The 24,621-nt window shown below is 34.9% G+C and overlaps 3 protein-coding genes across 3 annotated transcripts; 2 read left to right on the plus strand and 1 right to left on the minus strand.

Annotated features, from left to right (window-relative positions):
• Window positions 1–5,016: 5,016 nt before the first annotated feature.
• On the minus strand, window positions 5,017–6,910 carry LOC142614305 (GDSL esterase/lipase At1g54790-like). Its single transcript, XM_075786896.1, has 5 exons — window positions 6,658–6,910; window positions 6,111–6,311; window positions 5,836–6,002; window positions 5,471–5,738; window positions 5,017–5,355 (listed from the first exon to the last, which is right to left on the minus strand). Exons 1-5 carry the CDS (start codon window positions 6,890–6,892, stop codon window positions 5,069–5,071), a joined length of 1,158 nt encoding a protein of 385 aa, XP_075643011.1. The 5' UTR covers window positions 6,893–6,910; the 3' UTR covers window positions 5,017–5,068.
• A 983-nt stretch (window positions 6,911–7,893) lies between these two features.
• On the plus strand, window positions 7,894–15,012 carry LOC142613339 (elongation factor Tu, mitochondrial). The gene is made up of 12 exons (XM_075785649.1): window positions 7,894–8,220; window positions 10,273–10,348; window positions 10,494–10,586; window positions 10,725–10,799; window positions 11,659–11,763; window positions 11,849–11,939; window positions 12,064–12,269; window positions 12,397–12,480; window positions 12,710–12,775; window positions 12,859–12,921; window positions 13,335–13,575; window positions 14,575–15,012. The coding sequence occupies exons 1-12, from the start codon at window positions 8,036–8,038 to the stop codon at window positions 14,643–14,645; spliced, it is 1,356 nt and encodes a 451-aa protein (XP_075641764.1). The 5' UTR covers window positions 7,894–8,035; the 3' UTR covers window positions 14,646–15,012.
• Window positions 15,013–17,686: 2,674 nt separating this feature from the next.
• Window positions 17,687–18,766, plus strand: LOC142613865 (putative galacturonosyltransferase-like 4). The gene has a single exon (XM_075786380.1). The coding sequence runs from the start codon at window positions 17,687–17,689 to the stop codon at window positions 18,764–18,766; it is 1,080 nt and encodes a 359-aa protein (XP_075642495.1).
• The last annotated feature ends 5,855 nt before the right edge of the window (window positions 18,767–24,621 follow it).

A 24,621-nucleotide genomic window follows, 5' to 3' on the forward strand; every position in this document is an offset into this window, starting at 1 on the left:
GAGAGAGAGAGAGAGAGAGAGAGAGGAAAGTTTTAATAGGCAGCTTTTGTATCTTCATTAATGTTTAAGAATATGATGATATATCAAACTTGGTAATTTTGTATTTAATAGATTCATGCATTGTAATTATTGTATCAATATCTACGACTCAACCCCTCAAATGAAATGACAAAATTAGGCACAATACCTTAGGCAATGGTCCTTAAATTCCCCTCTTAAAATTCAGCCATGTGACTACTTAACTAAAAAATACACTTTTATATCATGACCAAAAATCCACGTGGTAGAATCTTAAAAGGGGAACCTAAGGAACAACACCTAAGTACTGCACCTAAGTTTTACCCCAAATAAAAATTTCTGGCTACGCCCCTGTTGGGTGGTGATGGTGGAAACGAGGGGATGAGTTCTTGGTAGGTATGGTGGGTAATGGGTGGGATATGGTTGTCTAAGTAGGGATCTTACATAGGATTGTGGGAGGTTAGTGGGATTGTGAATCTTGGATCGTGAATCTTGGATCATATATAAGATCCTATTTTTTTGGGAAACAAAAAACAAAAATTACATTGGTAGTAACTTTTTATGTTAAATAATTTCATAATTAAAGTATGAATCAATCTTTAAAAAAAAAGATTTGCATCAATATGATGCCATTTTTATACCATGAATTACTGTGTAACCTATGTGGCTACATCTATACTCTATAATAATGGAACAAATATATTTAAGCTTTTTCACAACTTATCCAAAAATTAAAGTTTACCAAATGTTTAATTAGCCACCAAGTATCAACACCTTTGGAAGATATTTTCCAAATTATAAGTTCCAAGTTCAAAATCCAAAATAAGTTTGTGAATGGCAACTAGCTATGATATAAAATCCAAAAGCCATATGAAAATAAAGATGAAGTGAAAAGGATTTTTTGATTTATATTATAGGGCATATTGGGTCGTTTTTATCCATTAAGTTGATTGGACTTTTTATTTATTATTTTTTTTAAGACAACTCAAAACAAATTTAGGTTTTTAATAGGATCGATGGGATTGTAAGATCGGTTCAATCCTACTAATTCCATACGATCGTACATGGGATCCTGAATAATACAAGATCCTACTACAATCCGAGTCTTTTTGGCCGAGTAGGATCGTACAATTCGACCCTTGATATGACAACCAGATTGTTTGTACTTAGGACATATTTAGTGGTACAATAAATTTATTTTTTTTAAAAAAATATTTTTGTATTTATTTATCAAATAATTTTTAAGACTAAGGTTTTGTTTGTTGTTGTTGTATTATCAATTAATGAACTTACACCCATTTTTTGGGAAAGCAACATTAAATTACTAATTTCTCTAAAAATTAAGTTGTTAGGAATTGTTAAATTTATATATATATATATATATATATATATATTGTGGGGACACAATTTTCAGACCAAGCCCAAAATGTAAGGGATCTTGGCCCAGTGAACCCAGTACAATAAATTTGTAGAGAGTGGGTCAAAGAGCTAGGCTTTAGTGCGTGGATAGCAATTAGTATGGTTTTGGATGATGAGCCAATATGAATTGTACCCGGTTTGTGCAAGAAAGTTTGTCCTCGGCACAATCCGAGGAGCTCTGTTCTAGCATATATTGGATGACCACGGTTACAGGAGTTGTTGAGGTTGCTACAGTGCTTTCTCTTCTCCTTTTTTCCGTCCCGTCTCCTCTCGGGATCTCTACCCTTATTTATATTACATCTCCCCTTCATCCTTACCCTACATGTGGACAACATGTGGACAATTGATGGTTTATGCTGATATTTGTCCCATCATCCCCCTCTAAAAGTCTTCCGGGGGTGGTCAGTAAGGCCGCCATAATACTGTTCGTAAGGTCACTTCCTCATTAATGCGGTGATAGCAGCCTTTCCACTTAGATATTTTTGAGTCCTTATCCCTCTTGTACGTTCATGATACTCGTTGCTATCATTAGAACTTCTTGGAAGGTCATCCTTGATCATTAGGATTTATACTAGATTTACATTTTTAGCTTTGTCCGAGGAGATAGTACTCCCTCGGACTAGGACCACCCATGCTTCTCGGCCAAACCCACATGCTCGCGGCCAAAACCACATGCTCTCGGCCAAATCCCAAAATCCATGACCCCACACTAGCCCCTCAAAACTCCGATTTTCTCCTCGCATCCGAGGAGAAAAGTGGGGTTTTGAATTCTTAAGAGTCGATTCCGCTTTGATCCTTTGATTTACACTGTGGGAGTGTCGTTTCGTGCACCCCATATTTATACCGTGAATTGCTCCTTTCGTAGCTACCAATCCGAGGATTTGGTTATAATCTGGGCCTGTCTTGACACTTAGTGAGAAACAAATAGATGTTGTGGAATGATAATTCCCAAAGTATGTGGTCCGAGGACCGAGACATGATCAAGTTTATAGTTTAAATACCTTGAAGAGAGATGTCATGAAGTGTTAACTTTCTCTCATCATACGGTCCGAGGACTGAGGCATGATCGAGTTATAGTTTAAACACTTTGAAGAGAGAATGTCATGAAGTGTTAACTTTCTCACATCATCTGGTCCGAGGACCGAGGCATGATTGAGTTATAGTTTAAACACTTTGAAGAGAGAATGTCATGAAGTGTTAACTTTCTCACATCATCTGGTCCGAGGACCGAGGCATGATCGAGTTATTGTTTAAACACTTTGAAGAGAGAATGTCATGAAGTGTTAACTTTCTCACATCATCTGGTCCGAGGACCGAGGCATGATCGAGTTATAGTTTAAACACTTTGAAGAGAGAATGTCATGAAGTGTTAACTTTCTCCAAAGCAAGGAGGTCCGAGGACCCGCATAGCTAAGGTTTTGTTTAACCACTTCAAAAGATGCCAAAGGTGTGTTAATTTCCCCAAAGCAAGAGGTCCGAGGACCAGGGCATAGCTAAGGTTCCGTTTAACCACTTCAAAAGATGTCGGTGTGTGTTAATTTCCCCAAAGCGGGAGGTCCGAGGACCCGCATAGCTAAGGTTCTGCTTAACCACTTCAAAAGATGCCAATGTGTGTTAATTTCCCCAAAGCAAAGAGGTCCGAGGACCCGCATAGCTAAGGTTCGTTTAACCACTTCAAAAGATGCCATGTGTGTTAATTTCCCAAAGCGGTGAGGTCCGAGGACCCGCATAGCTAAGGTTCTGTTTAACCACTTCAAAAGATGCCAAAGTGTGTGTTAATTTCCCCAAAGCGGGAGGTCCGAGGACCCGGCATAGCTAAGGTTCTCGTTTAACCACTTCAATAGATTTAGAAGATATCAATATATATACCTTCAAGGACTAGCCCGTCGCAAAGCCCCATTGAATTGCTCATATGTTGCTGCCACTTCCTCTAATGGAGGTTCGGCGAACTCGGCCACCAAATTCGCGAGGACTCGGCCCCCGACGGAGGTACGAGGCATGTACTTGATGTCAAAAGCCCCCGAAGCTGTGCCCCATTTAGCCATCCTCCCCATATAATCCACACTTTGTCGTATAGACACGAGCGGAAAGCTAAGTTAGGACAACAATCGTGTGTGCCCTACGTAGTGACTTGCTCACATAGTAACCGGCCACCATAATGGCTTTCCCCAATGACTTTTACTTGACGGGGGCCCGAGCCCACCATATTTAACCGTTGCACTCACTATTACACAAGCTCTCCCTTACGTACGGCGCCGATTGTGGGGACACAATTTTCGGACCAAGCCCAAAATGTAAGGGATCTTGGCACCATGAACCCAAAGACAATAAATTTGTAGAGAAATGGGTCAAAGAGCTAGGCTTTAGTGCGTGGATAGCAATTAGTATGGTTTTGGATGATGAGCCAATATGAATTGTACCCGGTTTGTGCAAGAAAGTTTGTCCTCGCACAATCCGAGTGAGCTCTCCGTTCTAGCATATATTGGATGACCACGGTTACAGGAGTTGTTGAGGTTGCTACGGTGCTTTCTCTTCTCCTTTTTCCGTCCCGTCTCTCCTCGGGATCTCTACCCTTATTTATATTACATCTCCCCTTCATCCTTACCCTACATGTGGACAACATGTGGACAATTGATGGTTTATGCCGATATTTGTCCCATCATCCCCCTCTAAAAGTCTTCTCGGGGTGGTACCGTAAGTGCCGCCATAATACTGTTCGAGAGGTCACTTCCTCATTAATGCGGTGATAGCAGCTTTCCTTAGATATTTTTGAGTCCTTATCCTCTTGTACGTTCATGATACTCGCTATCATTAACTTCTCAAGGTCATCCTTGATCATTAGGATTTATACTAGATTTACATTTTTAGCTTTGTCCGAGGAGATAGTACTCCTCGGACTAGGACCACCCATGCTTCTCGGCCAAACCCACATGCTCGCGGCCAAAACCACATGCTCTCGGCCAAATCCCAAAATCCATGACCCCACATATATATATATATATATATATATATATAAATATAATTAAAGCCAAAATTTAGAGAAAGTCTAATTAAATTCTAAATTGGATTAAGATTGAAGTTCAATTTTGCCTCACGTGTTCTATCTAATTTTTTAATATATGTATTAAGTGAATAATCAAGTGCAAAAACTGAAAAGTCCAAATCTCATTACATATTTTAGAAATTTATGGCTTAAAAAAAGTGTAAATCACTAAATTGTTACTCTAACGTAAGTAAAATTTGAATTCATATATGTGTGTAATTGTGATTATTTTTAAATGTACTTGTGTATATGCATGAGGTTATACACTATTTATTCTAATACTTTCGCTCATATTTGAGTCCAAACTCTCCCTTAATAGTGGGTCCGAATTGCCCTGACTGCAAATTGATCAAAATGTAGCTAGGTGAGAGAAAATTGAGAGCAAATTTGTTTTTATGTAGGCCGAATTAAGAGAGAGCGAGAGCTTCTGTTAATGGAATTGGACAAACGTTAAGTTGATGCACAAACTCCAACTCCATAAGAAATTCAATTGGTATTGGAATTTAGACTCATCATATGAAGTCTTGGAAACTACGATAATCTTGTTTTTCTTTTTTTGAGGGAGGAAACTACTACAATCTTACATTCTTACATTGTTTTTGGGTCAAATAGTTTTGATTCTATAAGATATTGTGCATTCACTAAGAAAGGTGGGTCTGAGTAATTTCCTGTTAATACACGTGATGAAATATATTCATTTGCAGCTTCTGTATAATGGTTTCCATCCCAATTCACGTACTCGGCAGTATTATTGCATGGTATTGCTGTCACCGAGCTCCCATTTAGAATCTTGGTTTGGCCACAAGCAATTCGGTTGTCAAAATTCAATGGCAACCCACCATAGCCACAGCAAGCTGCTAAAGGTTGTTTAAATCCTGAAAGCCAAATAGTTTTCAGACAATCCAACTAATTAGATAAACAGATAAATGTAGAAAATGCAATAAAACAAAGTGAAAAGTACAAATTTCAAGATTGGTAATGACAACTTACCATATAGAGAATAATTTGAGATGAGGTTTAATTTTATTGAGAAAATGTCAACATATGTGACATTAGCTCCAGGGAGCACCCGAAATTTTGTACAAAGGTCATGAAGTTGCATGTTGAATTGATTAGCAGCATTGTTGTGTGAGGTCACACATCCAAACTGGTCAAGTTTTGATGAGTCTTTTCCAAATTGTGCAATTATTCTAGGTAAGCATCCAAGGGGACCAGTGTTGTGAATCCAAAAATTCCTTGCACCGTCATTATATAATTTCTGAAAATGCAAGAAAAGGTAAGGAAAGAGATACTTGATGGTTCTACTAAAATCAACTGGATTAATTTGTTAGGTTAGGCAAAATAGATGATATAACCTTAACTCCAGCCTCAAATTCTGTTAAAATAATGGGAATCAAAGCAAGTACTTGATCTTCTGATTTTGAATAAAATGCTCCATCCAGATCATTCTGGCCTACATCAAACATGTAAAGGGCCTGCCTAAAAGATTCTTGTGAAGGAATAAATTCTTGACGTTTCTTATCTGTGACAAACACAAGAAAATTACATTCTAGCTCTCTGAAAGCAACCTTTTACTTAGCACTGTCATTAACCTTAAACTTGGGTGTTGTTACAGTTATAGTACTAATACCTTTTACTAGTAATTCTAGGACTCGAGTCTTGAATCTGACAAATTGAGCTACCTGAATTCCAAAGGAGAAAGGGCTTGTTGATGCTGCATTGGCTGGAAGTATAGTAGATCCTCCAGTTGCAAAGTTACACCCATTCTGGAAATTTGGTGTACCAATTGAATCCAAGTATGGATTGAGAAATGAAAGGTCCAACGCATTCACTGCAGCATATAAATATGCATAAGGAACCTACATACTTATAAGCTCAAAACCAAGAATTTAAGTGTAAACACAGCCTCATTCTACTTTGTCTTCACATAATTAAAGTCTGAAGCTTTGAGGCGTTTCATATATTTATATATAATAAAAATATTTCTAACTGATAAACTCATAGTAGTAATGTTCTTTAGCATGTTTAGCATGTATGTGTGTGCACGTACACGTGTGGTCATTTGTATTTTGAAGTAACAACTCAAATTCCATGCATTGTTTTTGTGCAACCAAAATCTATTTGCTTGTTTCAACATGCTCCTATGCAAGAACCGGAAGTTGTTAAAGATACATTACCTAGAAAATCAATGATCAAACGACCATCGCAGAACCGCCCAGATGGCTTAAGGAAGTATGTTTGTCCATTAGGTTGTCCAATCGGGAAAGCAATTCCTGCAGCCAAGCCACCAGTGTCTGAATTTGAGTCACCAAAGTTGAAAATTGCTGGGATACTGAAGTTGGCAGAGCTAAAAATAGGCAAGAGTAAGAAAGTTAAGGCTAGTATGTGAAAAATATAGGCTTTAAGAGCCATAACAATTGAAGAAAGCTGGATGGGGTCTATGGTTAAAACAATCTATAAATTTATGTTCCTTTATATGTGGCTGGAACGTGAAGATAAATCTCTTCTAAGTTTGGTAAGAACTGGGTGTCTTGCAAGTTGAACTTTTCTTTTGTTTGGTATCTTGTTTCAGGTCAGATGATTGGATAAAGCTACACGACACAAATCTAATGTGCTGTTTAAACTAGAGTAGACTATAAGAAAAAAAAAAGAAAAAAAAAGAAACGTATATTATAAGGTATATAACATAGTTTCTTGAAGTTTTTGATACTTTATTTTAATCAAAATAGTATTATAATAATTTAATAAATTCTGATAATAAAGTTTCATGTAAAGTAACTATGTTAATAATTTTATAAAATTTAAATGAATTTTGCCATTATAATATCAAAATATATATATATATATATATATATTTGAAATTAGTGAAATAATGTTATAATTCTCAATTTATATGATTATGTCACGTTGTTCTTCTCACCTATTCTTTTTCCTTTTCTACCCTTTATTTATCTCTTATTATATAAAAAAAAACTCTTTTATTCCTACCTCCTTCCAAACATTTTATTAATTTTTTATTTCTTAAAACCTCACAGTTTCATTTGTTACATCTTTAAATTATTGGGTTTAAAATAAATTTTTCAACGAGAGTTTTACACCTCAATTGATAATAGGTTGGACTTTGACGGGTTGGCTACAACAAAATATAAATCCAAACAATCAAATTATAGGATTACATAAAATAAAATAAAAATTCTTCACTAAAAACCTTCTCAATTAACCCATTTTGATTTTTGATGTTTCCAACAGTGGGAAAAAATTTTTAAAAAAAATCCCCCAATCTTTTATTTATTTTTGTCGAAGTTGCTAAGAAAATAATGGGCTGGGCTCTAATGGGCCCGGGGCAGCAACAAAAACCGGACCCAAATACCGCCAAATCTAAAACCCTCGAAACCCATCATCAAAGACAACCCTTAAACCCTTACGCCTCTCTCTCTCTCTCTCTCTCTCTCTCTCACACACACACACACACACAGTTCTTATGAAGCTCATCATTTTCTGACCAAGTTACTAGGTCTAGGGCTTTTGTGATTTTTCTTCGATTCTCTTTCAAAAATGGCTTCGGTGGCTCTCAGAAACCCTAGTTCCAAGCGCCTCTTCCTCCTCCCTCCTTACTCCTCCCAAATCTACTACTCCCGCTGTAGAGGGCCTGTACTTTCTCTCTCCGATTCGATCTCCGGAAATGACAGAGTTTCCGGCCACTCTTCGTTTTGGAGATCCATGGCCACCTTCACCCGAACGTAAGTTCCCCATCCATTGATTAGCGAAATGGGATTTTAGTAATTCAATGTAGTTTTGACTTTGAGCTTTCGATGGCTTTGTGTGTTAAATTGATTAGTAAAGTTATGACTTTGAGATTTTGAGGGCATATTTTTGGTGGTATAAACGAAGTTCCCTTTAAGCTTTAATAGTTTCTCGAAAGCAGTTATGTATGTGTGTATGTACTTATACGTTAGTAGAAGTAGTAAAGAATGACACATCAATTAATGAAGTGGCGTAGGGACTAAGGCTTTGTTGTTGATTGTTGCTGATGGTTATGGTGACAACGTTGGTGATGTATGGGTGTATACGTTTGTTTCTGCATTTGAATTGATGCGATAAAGATCTAATAGTAGCGTTGCAAAGTTGTGGTTTAAAAGAAAATAGTAGCATTGGAAAGTTGGAACAATACTTTAGGTGTATAATTGTTTTGGAAATGGTGACCAGCAAAGTGTTTTATTTAGTAGGTGAATGCTTAGGGCATATTTTCATATTTAGTGTTATGATGAAAAGATTTCCTTTTTTTGGTCCTTTTTGAAAGCAGTTAATGTAGGGTTTTGGTGGCAGTAGTGTTCTAAAAGAAAAATGAAATCGTTGTTTCTTTATTTTATCAAATAATGAACTGACACCCATTTTCTGGAAACACAATGATAAACTAATAGTTACCCTAAAAATTGAAGTGGTTAGGAACTAGTGAATTTTCATCATTATTATAATACTCTTGCTCATGTTTGGGTCTAAATTCCCCCTTGACAATTGGGGGGCTCACCCAAGGTAGTCAAAAGCAAAAGGCCACCTTAATGCTCCAAGGCCTTGTATTGCTTGAGGCTCTGAGGAGTGAGGTGACAAAAAGGTGCTAGCCCGATTAAAGCAAGGCACCAAATTCTAAATACAGTTATGATACATATAGAACTTAAATCATACGTACCTAATGTATTGAAATGTTATAATCAAGTGTTTGTAAAATGTGTTACATGAAGAAATTAGGTCTATTAATTGATTTCAAAGTAGCCTTAACATGGTTTAGGCTCTTAATTATTCTAACAATAGGTTTTACAACTATCTTCTATAATTTAATTAATCTAACAATAAGTTTGACATATTTCTGTAAATTAATTAATCAAAAAATGGGTTCTGTAACAAGCTTATGTAAATTAATAATCTAATAATAGGTTTTACAACAAGCTTCTATATATATATATATATATATAAACCTATGGCTCTTGACTTAGTGCCTTTTTCATGGCTTAAGGCAGTTGCCTTGCTTGCCTAGGCTTAGGCAACGCCTCGGTAAATTTAAATTTTAAAAATGGGAGGTGAACAGTGTTCGCAATAATAAATTAGCAGTTGTTCTAAAAGCTTAAATGTTTGGTATATGGTAAATAACAATTGAACCATTATTCTAACACACAAAATGGTGGTTTTTGGTGTTTCTGCTTTAGATTTGCATAGAAGAAATTGAGAGAGTTATTTTATCACTGTAATTACTTTTACATGTTTTTGGTTATAGTGTCTTAGGCTTGAAAACCATGCATTCAAATATGTATATTGGGTTCTCTTTTTTTTAACCTATCTTTGAATCAAAACACTCTGCAAGTTTCCATTAAATATATATCCCTATTCCTAATAGATTGACCCAAAAATAGCTTACCCAAATTATAAGTCCCATGGATCTACAGTTGTAGAATTTACACCTTCCAAATTTTTATTTGTTCGGCATACACTGTTTTAGACTAGGTCCGAGTCAAATAGAAATGATTTGAAGCACTTCTTTTTATACTATTTCAAAAAGACAAGGTCTCATGTAATGTGTAGGGTTTTCCAATCCTAGCAGGAAAAGGAGGTTGGGACCTTTAGAATTAGGAAAATAACTTATAATCTGATATTTTTAACTAAATATATACAATTTGACAATTTACAACAGGCAATGTTGTTGCATGTGCATTCATAGTGTGGATTCTTGTGTTGTCAAGCCATTGTTAGTGGGGGTTTTGTTTTGGATTCTTATTTGTTTGATATTATTTTGCTGGCAGGAAGCCTCACGTGAACGTGGGAACTATTGGCCATGTTGATCATGGGAAGACTACTCTGACTGCAGCTATTACAAAGGTCTGGTTGTTTTTTAATTTGGTTGCTTTCGAATGTGGATTTTATTATTTTCCCAGTTTTAATCTGGTTTCTTAACTGAAAGCTGGACTAAAATAATGAATAATTTAGTATGAAATACGAAATGTTTCATGTGATGTTTCTCTAGGTGCTAGCGGAAGAAGGAAAAGCTAAGGCTATTGCCTTTGATGAAATTGACAAGGCCCCAGAAGAGAAAAAGAGAGGAATTACAATTGCAACGGTTGGAATACTTCTTCTTTTTTGTTTCATTTGTGCTTACTCTTTTTGCTGCAGCTGTGCCATCCCATTTTGCTTCTTTTACCAAATTCATCTTCTCAAAATAACATCTGCTTACCTCAAGATTAATCTGATTTTGCAGGCACATGTGGAGTATGAAACTGCTAAGAGACACTATGCACATGTAGACTGTCCAGGACATGCAGATTATGTTAAGGTAAGCTGTACAACCCTTTTGGTTTTATGAAGAAGTATTTTAATCCATTTGAAAATTTTGTAGCATTACCATGCTAGGACCAACCAATAGAAGCGGTTGTGATGCAGGACAACCTAGGCTTCCCACCTAGATTAGTCCTACCGTAGAACCTTAGGCTTCCCACCTAAGGTGTTTGGAATCACCACCAAACAAATCAATGAAATCTCTGCAAATAATCTCAATAATAATAATAATAGTCTGTAAAAAAAATACAAAAGAAACCATCTAGAGCTTTATATACAGCTTCCAGGAATCTTAATGATAAAGATAAATACTCTTAAACAAATCCTAAACAATCTCAAATACTAATCCAATACTAAAGATAAACTCAAATAAAGATAACATAAATGATAAAGATAATCTCCACAGATGTGCTATCATGTGGTGTTCACACCAGGTTGTTAGAAACATTAACCCTCCATTAACAGACTACACTTTTATGCATTTTATCTGAATCTTTATAGATTTGGTCTTGTTTCATGAACTTGTATGAGTTTTCGATTTTGGACATATTAATGCACCTTTATGACTACGTAAATAATCACATGTTGGTTTTCAAATCCATGCAACAATTAGGTGAAAAAATACTTAGATTGGCTTGTAATTTGACCCCACTTTTGTTGACTTGCATCTCTTTGAAGGTTTTCACTTTGAACGTCAACTGTCCTTAAAAAAAATCATCTTACTTTACCTAATAAACCAAATTCTGTTACTTAAAAATGATATCTTCAAGTTAATTTATTTATGAAGTTTGTAATTTTTTTCATTTCTCTTTATCTAAACTTTTGTATGCCCTCATGCACCTATTCATGATTTGTAGAACATGATTACTGGTGCTGCACAAATGGATGGGGGTATTCTTGTTGTATCTGCCCCCGATGGACCCATGCCACAGACCAAGGAGCATATTCTGCTTGCACGCCAGGTGGGTGCCCTGCTAAGAGTGGCTTGTAAATCTTATCTATGCTTTTGAAGTGAACTGTATGAGGATTTTTAATGTATTTCTACAGGTTGGTGTGCCATCACTTGTGTGTTTTCTAAATAAAGTTGATGCCATTGATGATCCTGAGTTGTTGGAGATTGTGGAAATGGAGCTCCGTGGTAGGGTGTCTTTTTAAGATTTTTGTTTCACACACTGTACATGCGCGCGCACACACATACATATATAATCACTTTAGTTAGTTTGACTGTACAAGTATTTTACATTAGCTTATGCATTTGGCAGAGCTTCTCAGCTTCTACAAGTTTCCTGGGGATGAGATTCCTATCGTTCGGGGTTCAGCTTTGGCTGCTTTAAATGGTACAAATGAAGAGATAGGCAAAAAGGCTATCTTAAAATTAATGGATGCTGTGGACGAATACATTCCTGACCCAGTACGCCAGCTTGATAAGCCTTTCCTTATGCCTATTGAAGATGTATTCTCAATTCAGGTAAAGAAAATATCCATTCATCAGCAATTGCTAGCATTTCTTTGTGAAAGCGTATTGCATGCTTTTTTTCTTTTGTAGAAATTATCTGCTCCCTGTAAACTCTTGACGGTGTTGTTGTTTGTTTAAGGGTCGTGGAACTGTTGCCACTGGTCGTGTTGAACAGGGAACTATCAAAGTTGGTGAGGAAGTTGAGGTTTTGGGGTTAAGGCAGGTGAGCTCAAGTGTATTCTTTTTCTTATTTCTGTGAAATATCCTTGGGCATTCCCTTATAATAAATTAATTAGTCTGTCATTACTGATAGGCTGTGTGCCTGTGTCTCCTTTAAGCTTAGATTGGATCTGACATTTAGTAGAAGGTCCTCTTCAGATCTTTGCAGTCAATCCATATTTGGAAAATCTGGTTTGAATATTGTGTTTTTTTTTCAATCCTTTTCAATGCAGGGAGGTCCATTGAAAACTACGGTCACTGGTGTTGAAATGTTTAAAAAAATATTGGACAATGGGCAAGTAAGTGATTGATAACACTTTCAGCTAGAATGGCTCTTGCACAGCTGATATTAAAGTACTGATGAGTTTGTAAATGTTATTAGGCCGGTGACAATGTAGGTCTTCTTCTTCGTGGTCTAAAACGTGAAGAAATCCAACGTGGTCAAGTAAGTAGAACATATCAAGCGCTAGAAAACTTTGATTGATGGACCCTGTAGCATAATGTAGAATTCATATGTTGCTTAAATAATTTGTTATTTTGACCTGAAAAACGAACTCTTTTACTGATTTTGGAAAAAATTTCCAATTTATTGTGTGAAACTTAGTTTAATTACTTTCTGCCTCAAATTTATGCTGCATCTATAGTTCTATACAGATTACTCTTAGTGCACTTGCTCAGACACTTCTAAATAGCAGTAATTATGTGCTTCATCAGACAAGATTTGATCAATGGTGCCTGTGACAAATCCGACTTGTGCTAGTTGAATTTGAATTATGAAATCACACTGAGCAATGGCATTAAATGGTGAAGATGCATTTTGTAAGAATTGCTTTACCATCTTGCCATATTATTGTATAGGTAATTGCCAAGCCAGGTTCTATTAAGACATCCACGAAATTTGAGGCTGAGATATACGTACTTACAAAGGATGAAGGTGGACGCCATACTGCCTTCTTTTCAAATTACAGGCCTCAGTTTTATATGAGGACTGCAGATATAACTGGAAAAGTAGAATTGCCAGAAAATGTTAAGATGGTTATGCCTGGGGACAATGTGACTGCAGTTTTTGAGCTGATTTCACCTGTTCCGCTTGAATCAGGTATGTCTAGTTTGATTCCGTTTTAGAATAATTAAATTAAAGGATTTGTATGTTGATCTCTTAGGCCATAAAACAGAAGAACCATAATTTTTTTCTACCCGAGTGTTGTGCTCTGATATTTGTTGTGTATATCACTGTGAGATATCTGAGGAAGCTTAATTTTTCATGGCATTATAATTTGTTCTTGTGTGCCTACTGGAGTATATGTGAATTAGGCAGGCACCATTAAGTTTTTGAACTCACATTGGTTTGCTTGCTTCTACATTACATTAATTCTGGTCATTAAGTGATGCATTTCTGTCATTTCTTTCCATTAGTAAGCACTCCCTTTTTTACATGTTAGAAATTTCATCATATATAAGGGCTATCCATATAGGTTGTCTTTACGTCATATTACTTTCATGCAAAGAGTAGATATGATTTATCTTGTTGTCTCATTTGTTTATAGCTATTTAGGATTTGAAACTGAAACAAATACATAAAACAGAAAAAGGATTTTTCTTGCCAATTATGTGACAGCCTTTTAATTAAATAATATATATAAAAGAATTAAATAGCTAATTTATTTCTTTAAGATTTACCTGACATGAAAAAAGAAACAACTTATGGTGCAACTGTGCAATTGTTGAACTTTCTGTTATTGTCTCTGTTCTATCCGTGTGAATTTGTGTATTATGATGGGAATACATGCATTTATTTATACGTGGAAATGGATGTTCTCAGTAGTATAAAGCTATAAGTATTTTACTTGACTGTGTTTCTGCATTTTGTGCTTAGTTTGACGTGGGGGATTGTGTATTTTCTGAAAATTGTCATTTCAAAATTTATTTCTCCTGATATTTTGTATTTTCTTTCGTCTTTCATAATACTTGTGGCATAGATGTTGGGGAGTGCACCCAACATGTTGCAGATATGTGCCCGCATCATGACCTACATGTTGAGTCAGAAATAATTGTAAATAAGAACTCCTTAATGTATTTCTTGTTTTCAATCAAACAGGACAAAGATTTGCTTTGAGGGAGGGAGGTAGAACGGTTGGTGCAGGTGTAGTTTCAAAAGTACTGAGCTAAGTTGACACTACTTGATTCTTCAGCATTTTAGTCTGTTCGTTTGCAGAGTGGAAAGGAAGACCTTGCTGTTATCCCTTGGATTTGGATACATGCCATGTGGTTATTACATTTATATTCCGCACTTGATGAAATGTTTGCTCTAGGCATAACAAGAGAGATTGTCAATGGTATGAAATTTGAGTAAATTAAAAGAAAGTTGATCTTCATTGGTACTTTTTGCAGTTTACAATGGTCAACATGATCTTGATAGCTGTTGAAACATTTATGTCCATGTGTTATTAGAAATAATCAGTTAATAATTGTTGGATTATTATGTTGTAATTCAGTCAGGGGATCACTACATAAAAGTTTTTGTCATTTTGGATCATTGTTTATGTTTTTATTTATAGGCATGGGATTTTGACCAACATAAAAGCAACACAGGATGAATTTTGTAACACCAACTTTTTTGCTAGCCGTTATTTTTTATTTTTTGTATTTTTCCTTCTAGCTTCCAATACATTTTTAAATTAGTTCATTATTGGGGGATGCGTGCATAAAAATGTATGTATCATAATTGAGGAATGAAATAGGGTATCTACTCCTATACACAAGAATAATATCATTTGTTTATGCTTAATACTGTAACTTAGAAAAGAAAGGGGTAAATATAGGACTTATAAAAATCAACAACATTAAATATTACATTCAAAGCCGAATTAAGTCAAATGAAATTCTTACTTCGAATTTAAATTAGTAAATCAAAACATAACCATGGCAAATTTGGTTTGATGGAGGGAAACTAGTGGCTCTTGCCTCTTTCTATTGTGCAAGCAAGATAAATGGAAATGACTCAATGTATTTCACCCACTTTATCACGCAACTCAATTTATTCTCATTTGTGAACATATATCATTCTCTCATAAATCATTTAAAAATTCTCATTTGTGAACAAATATCATTCTCTCATAAATCATTTAAAACCGTAATGCTCCTAAGTTAAATTGGGTACAAACTACAAACCAAACAAACACAAAATTAGGTCAAAATGGCAAAATACTCCTTTCGCCAAAATTTTTCAACAAAATGCTCCTGTTTGAAACTATTTAGGGATGTGTCCTTATTTTGAAACTCGATTTTTAGAAAATTGGGTTTCAATGGAAAACTCGATTTGTCAAAAATCGAGTTTTTTGAAAAATCTTGCATGGAACTTGAGTTCCATGCATATATATATATTTTTTAAAGCTTGATTGCCTTTAAAACAGGAGCATATTTTTAAATAGTTTCAAATATGAGGTATTTTACAAGAAAGTTTTAGCAAAAAGGCCATTTTGGCCCGCAAAACTATGCTCCAAGTAGCCTAACATCAACATCTAGATGGTTATTCCATGTCTCTAAGGCAAGGTGTCATTAATATGGTGGATTCATTGCATACAAGGAAGCATGGGCACATCTGTACTGGATACAAAGCAGCATGGCCACAGCCTAACATCTAGATGGTTTTATCCCATGTACAGATGTACTAATTAGCAAGTTGTAGACTCTTGAAAAAAAAAATTATTGACTAATTTTTTTTAAAAAAGGAGACTTTCATTTTTATTGGAGAATGACTTCATTTACAAAATTTTCACAACACTTTTATAATAAATATTAGGTAGTAACATTTTAAGTAGTAAATTATTATGGTTCTAATTGGAACCTACTACTGGAATTACTTTTTTTGCCTATAGTAACAACTAGTAATAATCTGTCATTTAGTTTTTTTTTTTTAGAAGACTACCACTTAGAATTTGTTGTATAAATATTAGACATACGTAAAATTTCTCTATTTATTGGGGTTTACTTTTAACTTAATCCATATTTGGAACCATATAAATTGCATAAAAAGAAAAGGGGTGAATGTGTCGCATACATATATGGAAAGAATTATTACAATTTGATTATGATTATTTCTTTTTGTTAAAATGAATTATTTCTAATGTGGGTTCCAGCTAGCTCAACTGGTAAAAAATTTTCAATCCCCGCTTACACTAAAATTTGATTGGTGTCTTGGTCTGATGATAAAGATTTATCTTCAGGAGTAGATGTCATAGGTTGAAACTCTCTTTAAAAAAAAAAAAAAATTAATTACTTTCTTTCCTTGAAAATATTTCTGATTTCCTACTTAACTTGATTTGCTTACGAATCTTACTTGCGCCTAATAAGGCGATACAGGAATTGCCATTTATAGCTATTGCTATATTGGCAAATACAATCAAACTGTGGAAAGTGTTATAATTTTTTGACAAAAATCTTTGCTGGAAATCTTTAATTAATTGGAAGCAAAAATAATACCTTACTTGAAAATTTTGACTAATTTTATGGCTAAATAAACAAATAAAACCCAAAATATTTGAGGTTTTTCCCCCCGCTTTTTAAGGATGCAAAAAAATACGTAAAGCATGCATATAAAAACATGATTATAGTAAGAAAAAAAATCACAAATATATTTTTTCTAATAAGCCATAAAAATAAAATTTAAACGTAATTTCCTATTAATTAAAGCATAAGTAAATTTAATTCTAATAATCTGATGTATCATATTCTAAGACACAAAAAATATATATATATAATTAAAAATTTTATTCATTATGCTATGAATCTGACACCAGTTAAATCCATTTTGTAGTACAATTAATATTAATTGAAATTCACATAAAAATAGTAATTTAATTTTAGTATTTTTCAACCAAAAAAAAAAAAAAAAAGGGTAATTAATAAGTGCCTATGACTTTGGAACATGGACTCCCTTATTACACCCGAAAAAAAAAAAAAAATTCATTCCGAAGATTCTTCTCTCCCTCACAATCCCACCAACCTCATTCCTTCCCTAGTTTTTCTCAAAAAATTCAAAGCAAACCATTTCTAACCTCTTCCTAAACCTTCTCCAAATCCAGCCTAACAATGGCTGCCACCACCACCACAACTACCACTACTGCCACCACCACCACCACTTTTCTATCTCCTTTGCTAATTCGCTAATTATATCCCAATCGCCTTAGTTTTTAGCATCAAAGTCAATTATGGAGGCCTTTTGGAGCCCCACTTTCCCACAACCATTATCATCACTCCTTATAGGCCTCCTGTCTCTCCTCTTCCTTCTCCTCCTCCCTGATCTCCATTCCACCGCCACCACTGCCACCGGTATCCGCCTCGGGGTCATCCGGAAGCCGTCCCCGGATGTCCCCATCTTCCGTGAGGCCCCTGCCTTTCGGAACGGAGAAACATGTGCCTCTGATGGCAAAATTCACATTGCCATGACATTGGATTCAAACTACCTTAGGGGTACCATGGCAGCTGTGTTGTCCATTTTGCAACATTCAACATGCCCAGAAAACGTTGAGTTTCACTTTTTGTGGTCAAGGCATGAGCCTGACGTATCCTCAAGCATCAAATCCACCTTCCCTTACCTTAACTTCAAAGTTTATCGCTTTAACTCCAAAAAGGTACGTGGGAAAATATCAAAATCAATACGTCAAGCACTAGACCAACCTTTAAACTATGCACGCATATACCTTGCAGACATTATTCCAGCCGAAGTAAAACGTGTTGTATATTTAGATTCTGATCTTGTAGTTGTGGATGACATCAAGAAGCTATGGGAGGTGGATTTGGAGAACAAGGTTTTGGCTGCACCAGAATATTGCCATGCAAATTTCACTACCTATTTCACGGACTTGTTTTGGTCTGACCCTTCAATGTCCAGTATATTTGATGGTAGAAAGCCTTGTTATTTTAACACAGGGGTTATGGTTGTGGACGTGGATAAATGGAGGCAAGGAGATTATACATCGAAAATGGAGGAGTGGATGGGAGTGCAAAAGCAAAAGAGGATTTACCACTTGGGTTCTTTGCCACCATTTTTGTTGGTTTTGGGTGGCGATATTACTGGGGTGGACCATAGGTGGAATCAACATGGACTTGGTGGAGACAATCTTGAAGGAAAATGTAGGAGTTTGCATCCTGGGCCTATTAGTTTGCTTCATTGGAGTGGGAAAGGGAAGCCATGGTTGAGGTTAGATTCAAGGAAGCCCTGCACTGTGGATCATCTTTGGGCTCCATATGATCTCTACCGTTCATCAACTCACTCTTTCGAAGAATAAAAGAATTAGGAAGAAAAAAAAAAGTTCATTTTACGCATGCGTGGGGTGGCGCTTTTGGATTCATGGGGATTAAGTTGAAGAGCAAGAAGGTGACCAATTAATTGGGTACGTGTCCATTTCTTATTTCTTTTTCTTTTTTTGTTCTTAGACCAAAATTGATTGAAAAAAAAAAAAATTCTCTAAAGTGAAATGTAACATAGGAAAGGGAAATAATTTGGGAGACAGTTTACTTTGCATTGAGAGTGTTACAAGTCAAGGCTAAATTACACTTTTTGTTCTATATATGAGGATTGAAGAAGAGGGTTTTTTTGTTTGGGTCATGGGTCCTTGAAGGAGCTACTTACAACTTTAAGGAGGAGGATAGTCTGCCAATTGCCGAATGATCCTCTATGAGATCTTTCTATGTCCCTCTCAATTACAACTTTTCTATATGCTTAAGTATGTCCGAATATAATTTGGTTTAGTGTGTGTTATTAAGTTCAATTACAATGTGTTCTTATATATGTATTTTTCTTTTGTTTTCCCCTCTTTATTACTATTTTTTGGGGACCCCGACCTCCCACTTGTAGCAATTTACAGTTTCAGTTTATTAAATTCCAAAACTAATTCACACTCCAACTCTTTTTTCATTAGCAAGAGTTTATCATGGATTATTATTTTAATATCTTTTAGGCGGACACCAATGGCTTGTTATTTACCTTTTTTTTTTTTTTTTTGTTGAGATAAAAGGAGGATTTCCTATTAGATTTAAGAAATAAAATCTCAAGTATGAATCACAAGTTTATTTTTTTAGGTGGCTTTTCCTCCTCTTTTTTTTTTTTGTGAAAATGTTGAATTGATTTCATTTTTCAAGTAGTTGTACTAAAGAAGAAGAGTGGAGAATGAGATTTGGAAAGATAATTTTTAAGCTCACTCCAAATGGAGTATTTTGATTCCTAGGTTAATTTAGTCACTTATAATTTTAAATCATTAGTAATGTGAAATTCATCCACAAGTACTAGAAGCTTTTTTTTTCATTTAATTTTTAAATAATTTATTGAAATTTTTTAATAGATTGTTTGTCAATGTGAGTTTTCCCCATTTGAATTGATCACATCATCTACTACTTGACAACCTTCGTTTTGATGCTAATCACACACTGGTTAGCAATCAGAAAGGTTTTGAGTAATAATTTAGTGCTTACGTTCCATTTGTTTTGAAGTAAAATATTTTAAAATGTAAAATGTTTTATTGAAAATATTTTCCTTTAATTTTACTGTGTTTGGTTGCCAACATGTAAAATGAAAATTTTCCTTCAATCACGAAAAACCCAAACTCTAAATTCTGAACAAGTCAAACTCAAATTTTCTAATTTCAGTCAAAGCACAGCCATGAATCAAAGTAAAAATTCTTAAACCCAAATTATAAAATTTCTCTACAAACTCACCTAAATTCGAATTTCTCTACAAACTCACCCAAACTCAAATTAGCTACCAAAAAAAAAAAAAAATTGATATTGGTAGAAACCCAGCAAGATTGAAACCCAGCAAACTCAGGCGATCTTTCACAACAACTTTTAGCAAAACAAACCATGCGACTAAAATCCAATGGTAGAACCCAAATCAACATAAAAACCCAGTGGCAGAAACTGAGATTGGCATCCACAAACAATCCCAAAACCCATATTGGGGAGACAAAACCAGATCGGCGGCGAGATTGGTGGACTCGATTGACACTGCAAACCAAGAAATCAACTAAGAACTGGTTGCGTCGACAATGGTAGAGTCGGTGATGAGTTGCACCAACAAAATATGGAGGGGGAGAGAAGAACCAAGAGATGGAGGGTGATTAGGCTGAGGATGTTGGGAGAGAAGAGATGAGAGTGAGAGAGGGGAAGAAAGTATCGTGACTGAGAGATGGAGAGTAAGTGTAAAATGTTTTACCTTTGTTTTAAGCGTAAAATATTTTACAAAATTTTGCTTTGATTTTACCTTTGACTGAAAATATTTTATATTTGACCAATTATTTTACTAGAAAACAAACACGATCAAATGTGAAAATATTTTCTTGAAAATATTTTACTTCGAAACAAACAGAACGTTACCAAGGTTACACACTTAAGGCCACGAGCAATGAGGCTTAAAAGTTGATAGATTATTGTCTAACACCTATTCTTATGTAGTTATGTTGATAAGAATTCTTATTCATTTCTTTATTTATTTCAGATATTTGGTAACAAATTAATGAACCTATGATCCATCATTTTAATTTTAAGAGATAGTAAAAAAGCATAAGATTAAGATCTCTATAATAAGTAACATCTACAAGGTTATGAATACTACTAGAACAAAACCACCACAAACACAATGAAGCCAATAGGCCACAAACATTGGTCAACTTATTATGCTTGAGGTAATCTCTTATTCCAAAGTCTAAATATTTATAAACAAAGCATAGATTTGGGCAATTCAATACACTAAAAGCAAGCTGGGACTTACCCACCAAGGTCATTGTTACACAACCCCTGCTAAGAATATCTTGGCTCCATGCTATAATTCCTTTTCATGGCTTCCTTCCTAGTCTTAATGAATTCGTCAGATTTTTCATTTATATTTGGCACCACACTGAAACGTGGCCTTGGCTTGATTTGTGTGGCTTCAGGCTCTATTGTCAAGCTTTCATCTACTATGTTCTTCCCCTTTTGCTTCCTTCTCTCTTCTTCTGTCATATCTTTCATGCTTACACTCTTTTTTGGGCCTCTAGCCCCGCCCGCAGCTGTGAAAGTTATCTCCACTTCTTTTGAGCTTTTACCTTGGGTTTGTGAAACATTTCTCTCTTGGATTTGTGATGGAGACTTCCCATTAGAAACATCAAACACTTCAACTAGTGGGATCTCCTTTTCATCACTTTTCACCAATTGGGCCTGAGCACCTGTATCAACTGGGCCGTTCTGTTCCGAGGCATGGACCGAAGAACCGAGCTCATCAACGGCAGTCCAATTCTCCAACTCATCTTCAGTCTCCAAGAACTGGACCTGAATTTCAGAGCCCAAATCAACTGGTGACTTGCTCACACTACTAGCTTCATTGGGCTTGGCACCATATATGGGTTGTTGCTCCTCCATAGAACCCGACCCAGAAGGCACTTTGATTAAGCCCTGATGAGGCAGTGGATTTCCCAAGGTTACACGCTTAAGGCCACGAGCAATGAGGCTGTCAAAGATGAAGTTGAATAGCTTCTGACAAATTTCAAGAGGAAAGAACTGGTCGTTCTTCTCTTGCATTGCTTGTGTTAGAAATATAGTGGTAGGGAAAGAACTGCAATAGGCTTAATGCAAAAAGCATTGGAGGAGAGAGTTCTATTAAAACAAATGGATTGCGTTTGTGATTCTATGCTTGAGATAAGGGGTAACCAAAAAGCGAGATTGTGAAGTTGAGGGAAGCATTCTTTTTTCTCTCTTTTTATCCCAAAGGGTAAGGGTGGTAGAAAGCAAAAGCAGATGCAGAGAATATAATGAGAATTCATTTGATACCATGCATTGCAAAGAGAAACTAGAATTTCACTTTGCTTGAAGTTAGTTTCTTCCGGAACAGGTAGCAATGTAAATGCAAGCAAAATCATAAGATGGGCCGTATCTATGGATAGGCAAAGCTGTAAATTTGATTCAAAGTGACCCCAAACTCTGGTTTGATCTTTGGAATCTTTAATTAATTATTTGCCTCTCTGTTTTATAATTAGATTCTCATTATCCTTGGAACAAATTGACTTTTTTTAAAAAAAAATTTAAATATCCTTCCAAAATCAAGTATGGAACAAACGTATTTTAATTCTCCTTGAGGAGCTGGTTGAGGTTATTTTCATCCTAAATGGAATGTATAATTTTTTTTTAAATGAAAATAAAATTGTTTGTATATGTTTTAACATAAACAAAGGAGAGCATTCTCTAACCAAACTTCTGCTTCCTTCACATATTGTGCGTGGCTCCATGCCTAGCCAAGACATGAGTTGCATTCATCCTAAAAGAAAATATACAGTTCTTTGAAAAATAACACTTTTTTACTATATAAATGTAGTTCTATATAGTGAAAGAGAGATGCTTTAATTTCAATCCCATATGTGCAAGTAATTCAATGTAAACAAACAGGAGCGATGAAAATATGATATTAAAGCATAACTTGAATCTTCATGTGAGTTTTTTTGCTTGCAGAATGTAGAGTCACGATTCGTGCAATGTGATTCATGCACGTCAATCAAATTGCGTTGCTATATATTCATTTTTCACGTGCTCTATGTCTTAGTGACCTGACCCTATGAAATGGATTGGTTGTATTTGAAGTTAGCCCCATCAAAAAGTAAAATAAAGTTTCTCATATACCAAACACCAACATGACAACTACCCCAGGGGATACATTTCTTCACCTGGACCTTGTCATTTATTACTTTATTATTTTATTCTTCTTCATTTTATAATGAAATACTTTATTATCTTTTTTTTTTTTTTAAAGATAATTAAGTATCTATCTTGTACACTCTCGCACCCTCTGCATCATTTGGTTACTGTTAGGACATAGGAACAATGCTGTTAGGCCCATATTTATTATCTTTTTACTTTATTATTTAAACAGCCAATCAAATAACTGGTTGTTGTATATATCCTTCAAGTCTAAGTTAGGATTATATTCTTCTCAACAACAACAACAACAACAACCAAAATAAATAAATAAAAGTCAGGATTGTAGCACTATAATATGATCCTGTTAGACCTTATGGTAGAAGTGTAAAACTCATGTAAGATATTTATTGGAAGACATGTATAAAATCATGTGATGAAGAATTTAAAACTTTTACATGCAAGAAGCCTCTTAACTGAGTACCACTACCGAAAATATTGTTACTACTTACTCGCATACTTGCATTGAACTATTGAAGTGACCAGTCCATACTTTTTTCTTCTTTCTTTTTTTTTTTTTTTTTTTTTCTTTTTTTGATGAAATCAAAAGAAGGTAATTTAAACAACTAGAATTGACATGTTATATCTTATAAGCCTACAGTTTTTCCCTATTAGTAATGTCAAAGAGTATAATCTGAAACATATATCATGGATTCAAATTTGATTGTATACTTATCAAAAAACAAAAACTAAATCCTAGTGTAATTATTAATATAATATAATAAAATAAAATTGATGTTAGACTCAATCTATATCTATATTGGTTAGAGCTCATCGCGTGTGATCGATATTTTTGTCATCCCCAAAAACAAACTAAATCTAATTGGGTCAATTCCTTATTTTAGAATGAATACAATTTCTCTTTATGCACTAAATTTTAAAAAAAATTAAATTAAATTAGACACATGGCACAAACTTATACTACAATTAGAAGCTAATTTTGATTCAATTTGAATTCTAAAATTGTACTTCAATATATATATATATACATCAACTTTTAACAAATTAATAAATTCCTAATTCAAACACACTAATTAAAATGCACTATTTAGAGACGTACAGGAATTTAGAGAAGCAAATCCCTTTTTGAAACAATTATATCTATCACACTTTGGAATTTGAAAAATCTAAACAAAATAAACAAAAACATCCTACGAAAGTTAAAAGGAGTGGCTCTACAATTATAATTTAGCAAACCGATATGGAGCATATTAGAATTGATATTAGAATTGGATTATGCTAAACTTGCCATCAGGATTGAATTATGGTCCTGCAAGCAGATAGTTAGAATAAGACAAGGGCATTTGATTGGAATAAAGTGGGGACTCTTTACTTCTCTTCTCCCCTAAATGCTTTAGATAGAAAGATACAAACATTATGTTCATTGAAGTATACTAGTGAGACATGCAACCGTTTGTTGTGTCCC

The sequence above is a fragment of the Castanea sativa genome, chromosome 10 (genome assembly GCF_040712315.1).
Source record: "Castanea sativa cultivar Marrone di Chiusa Pesio chromosome 10, ASM4071231v1".
Lineage (NCBI taxonomy): Eukaryota > Viridiplantae > Streptophyta > Magnoliopsida > Fagales > Fagaceae > Castanea > Castanea sativa.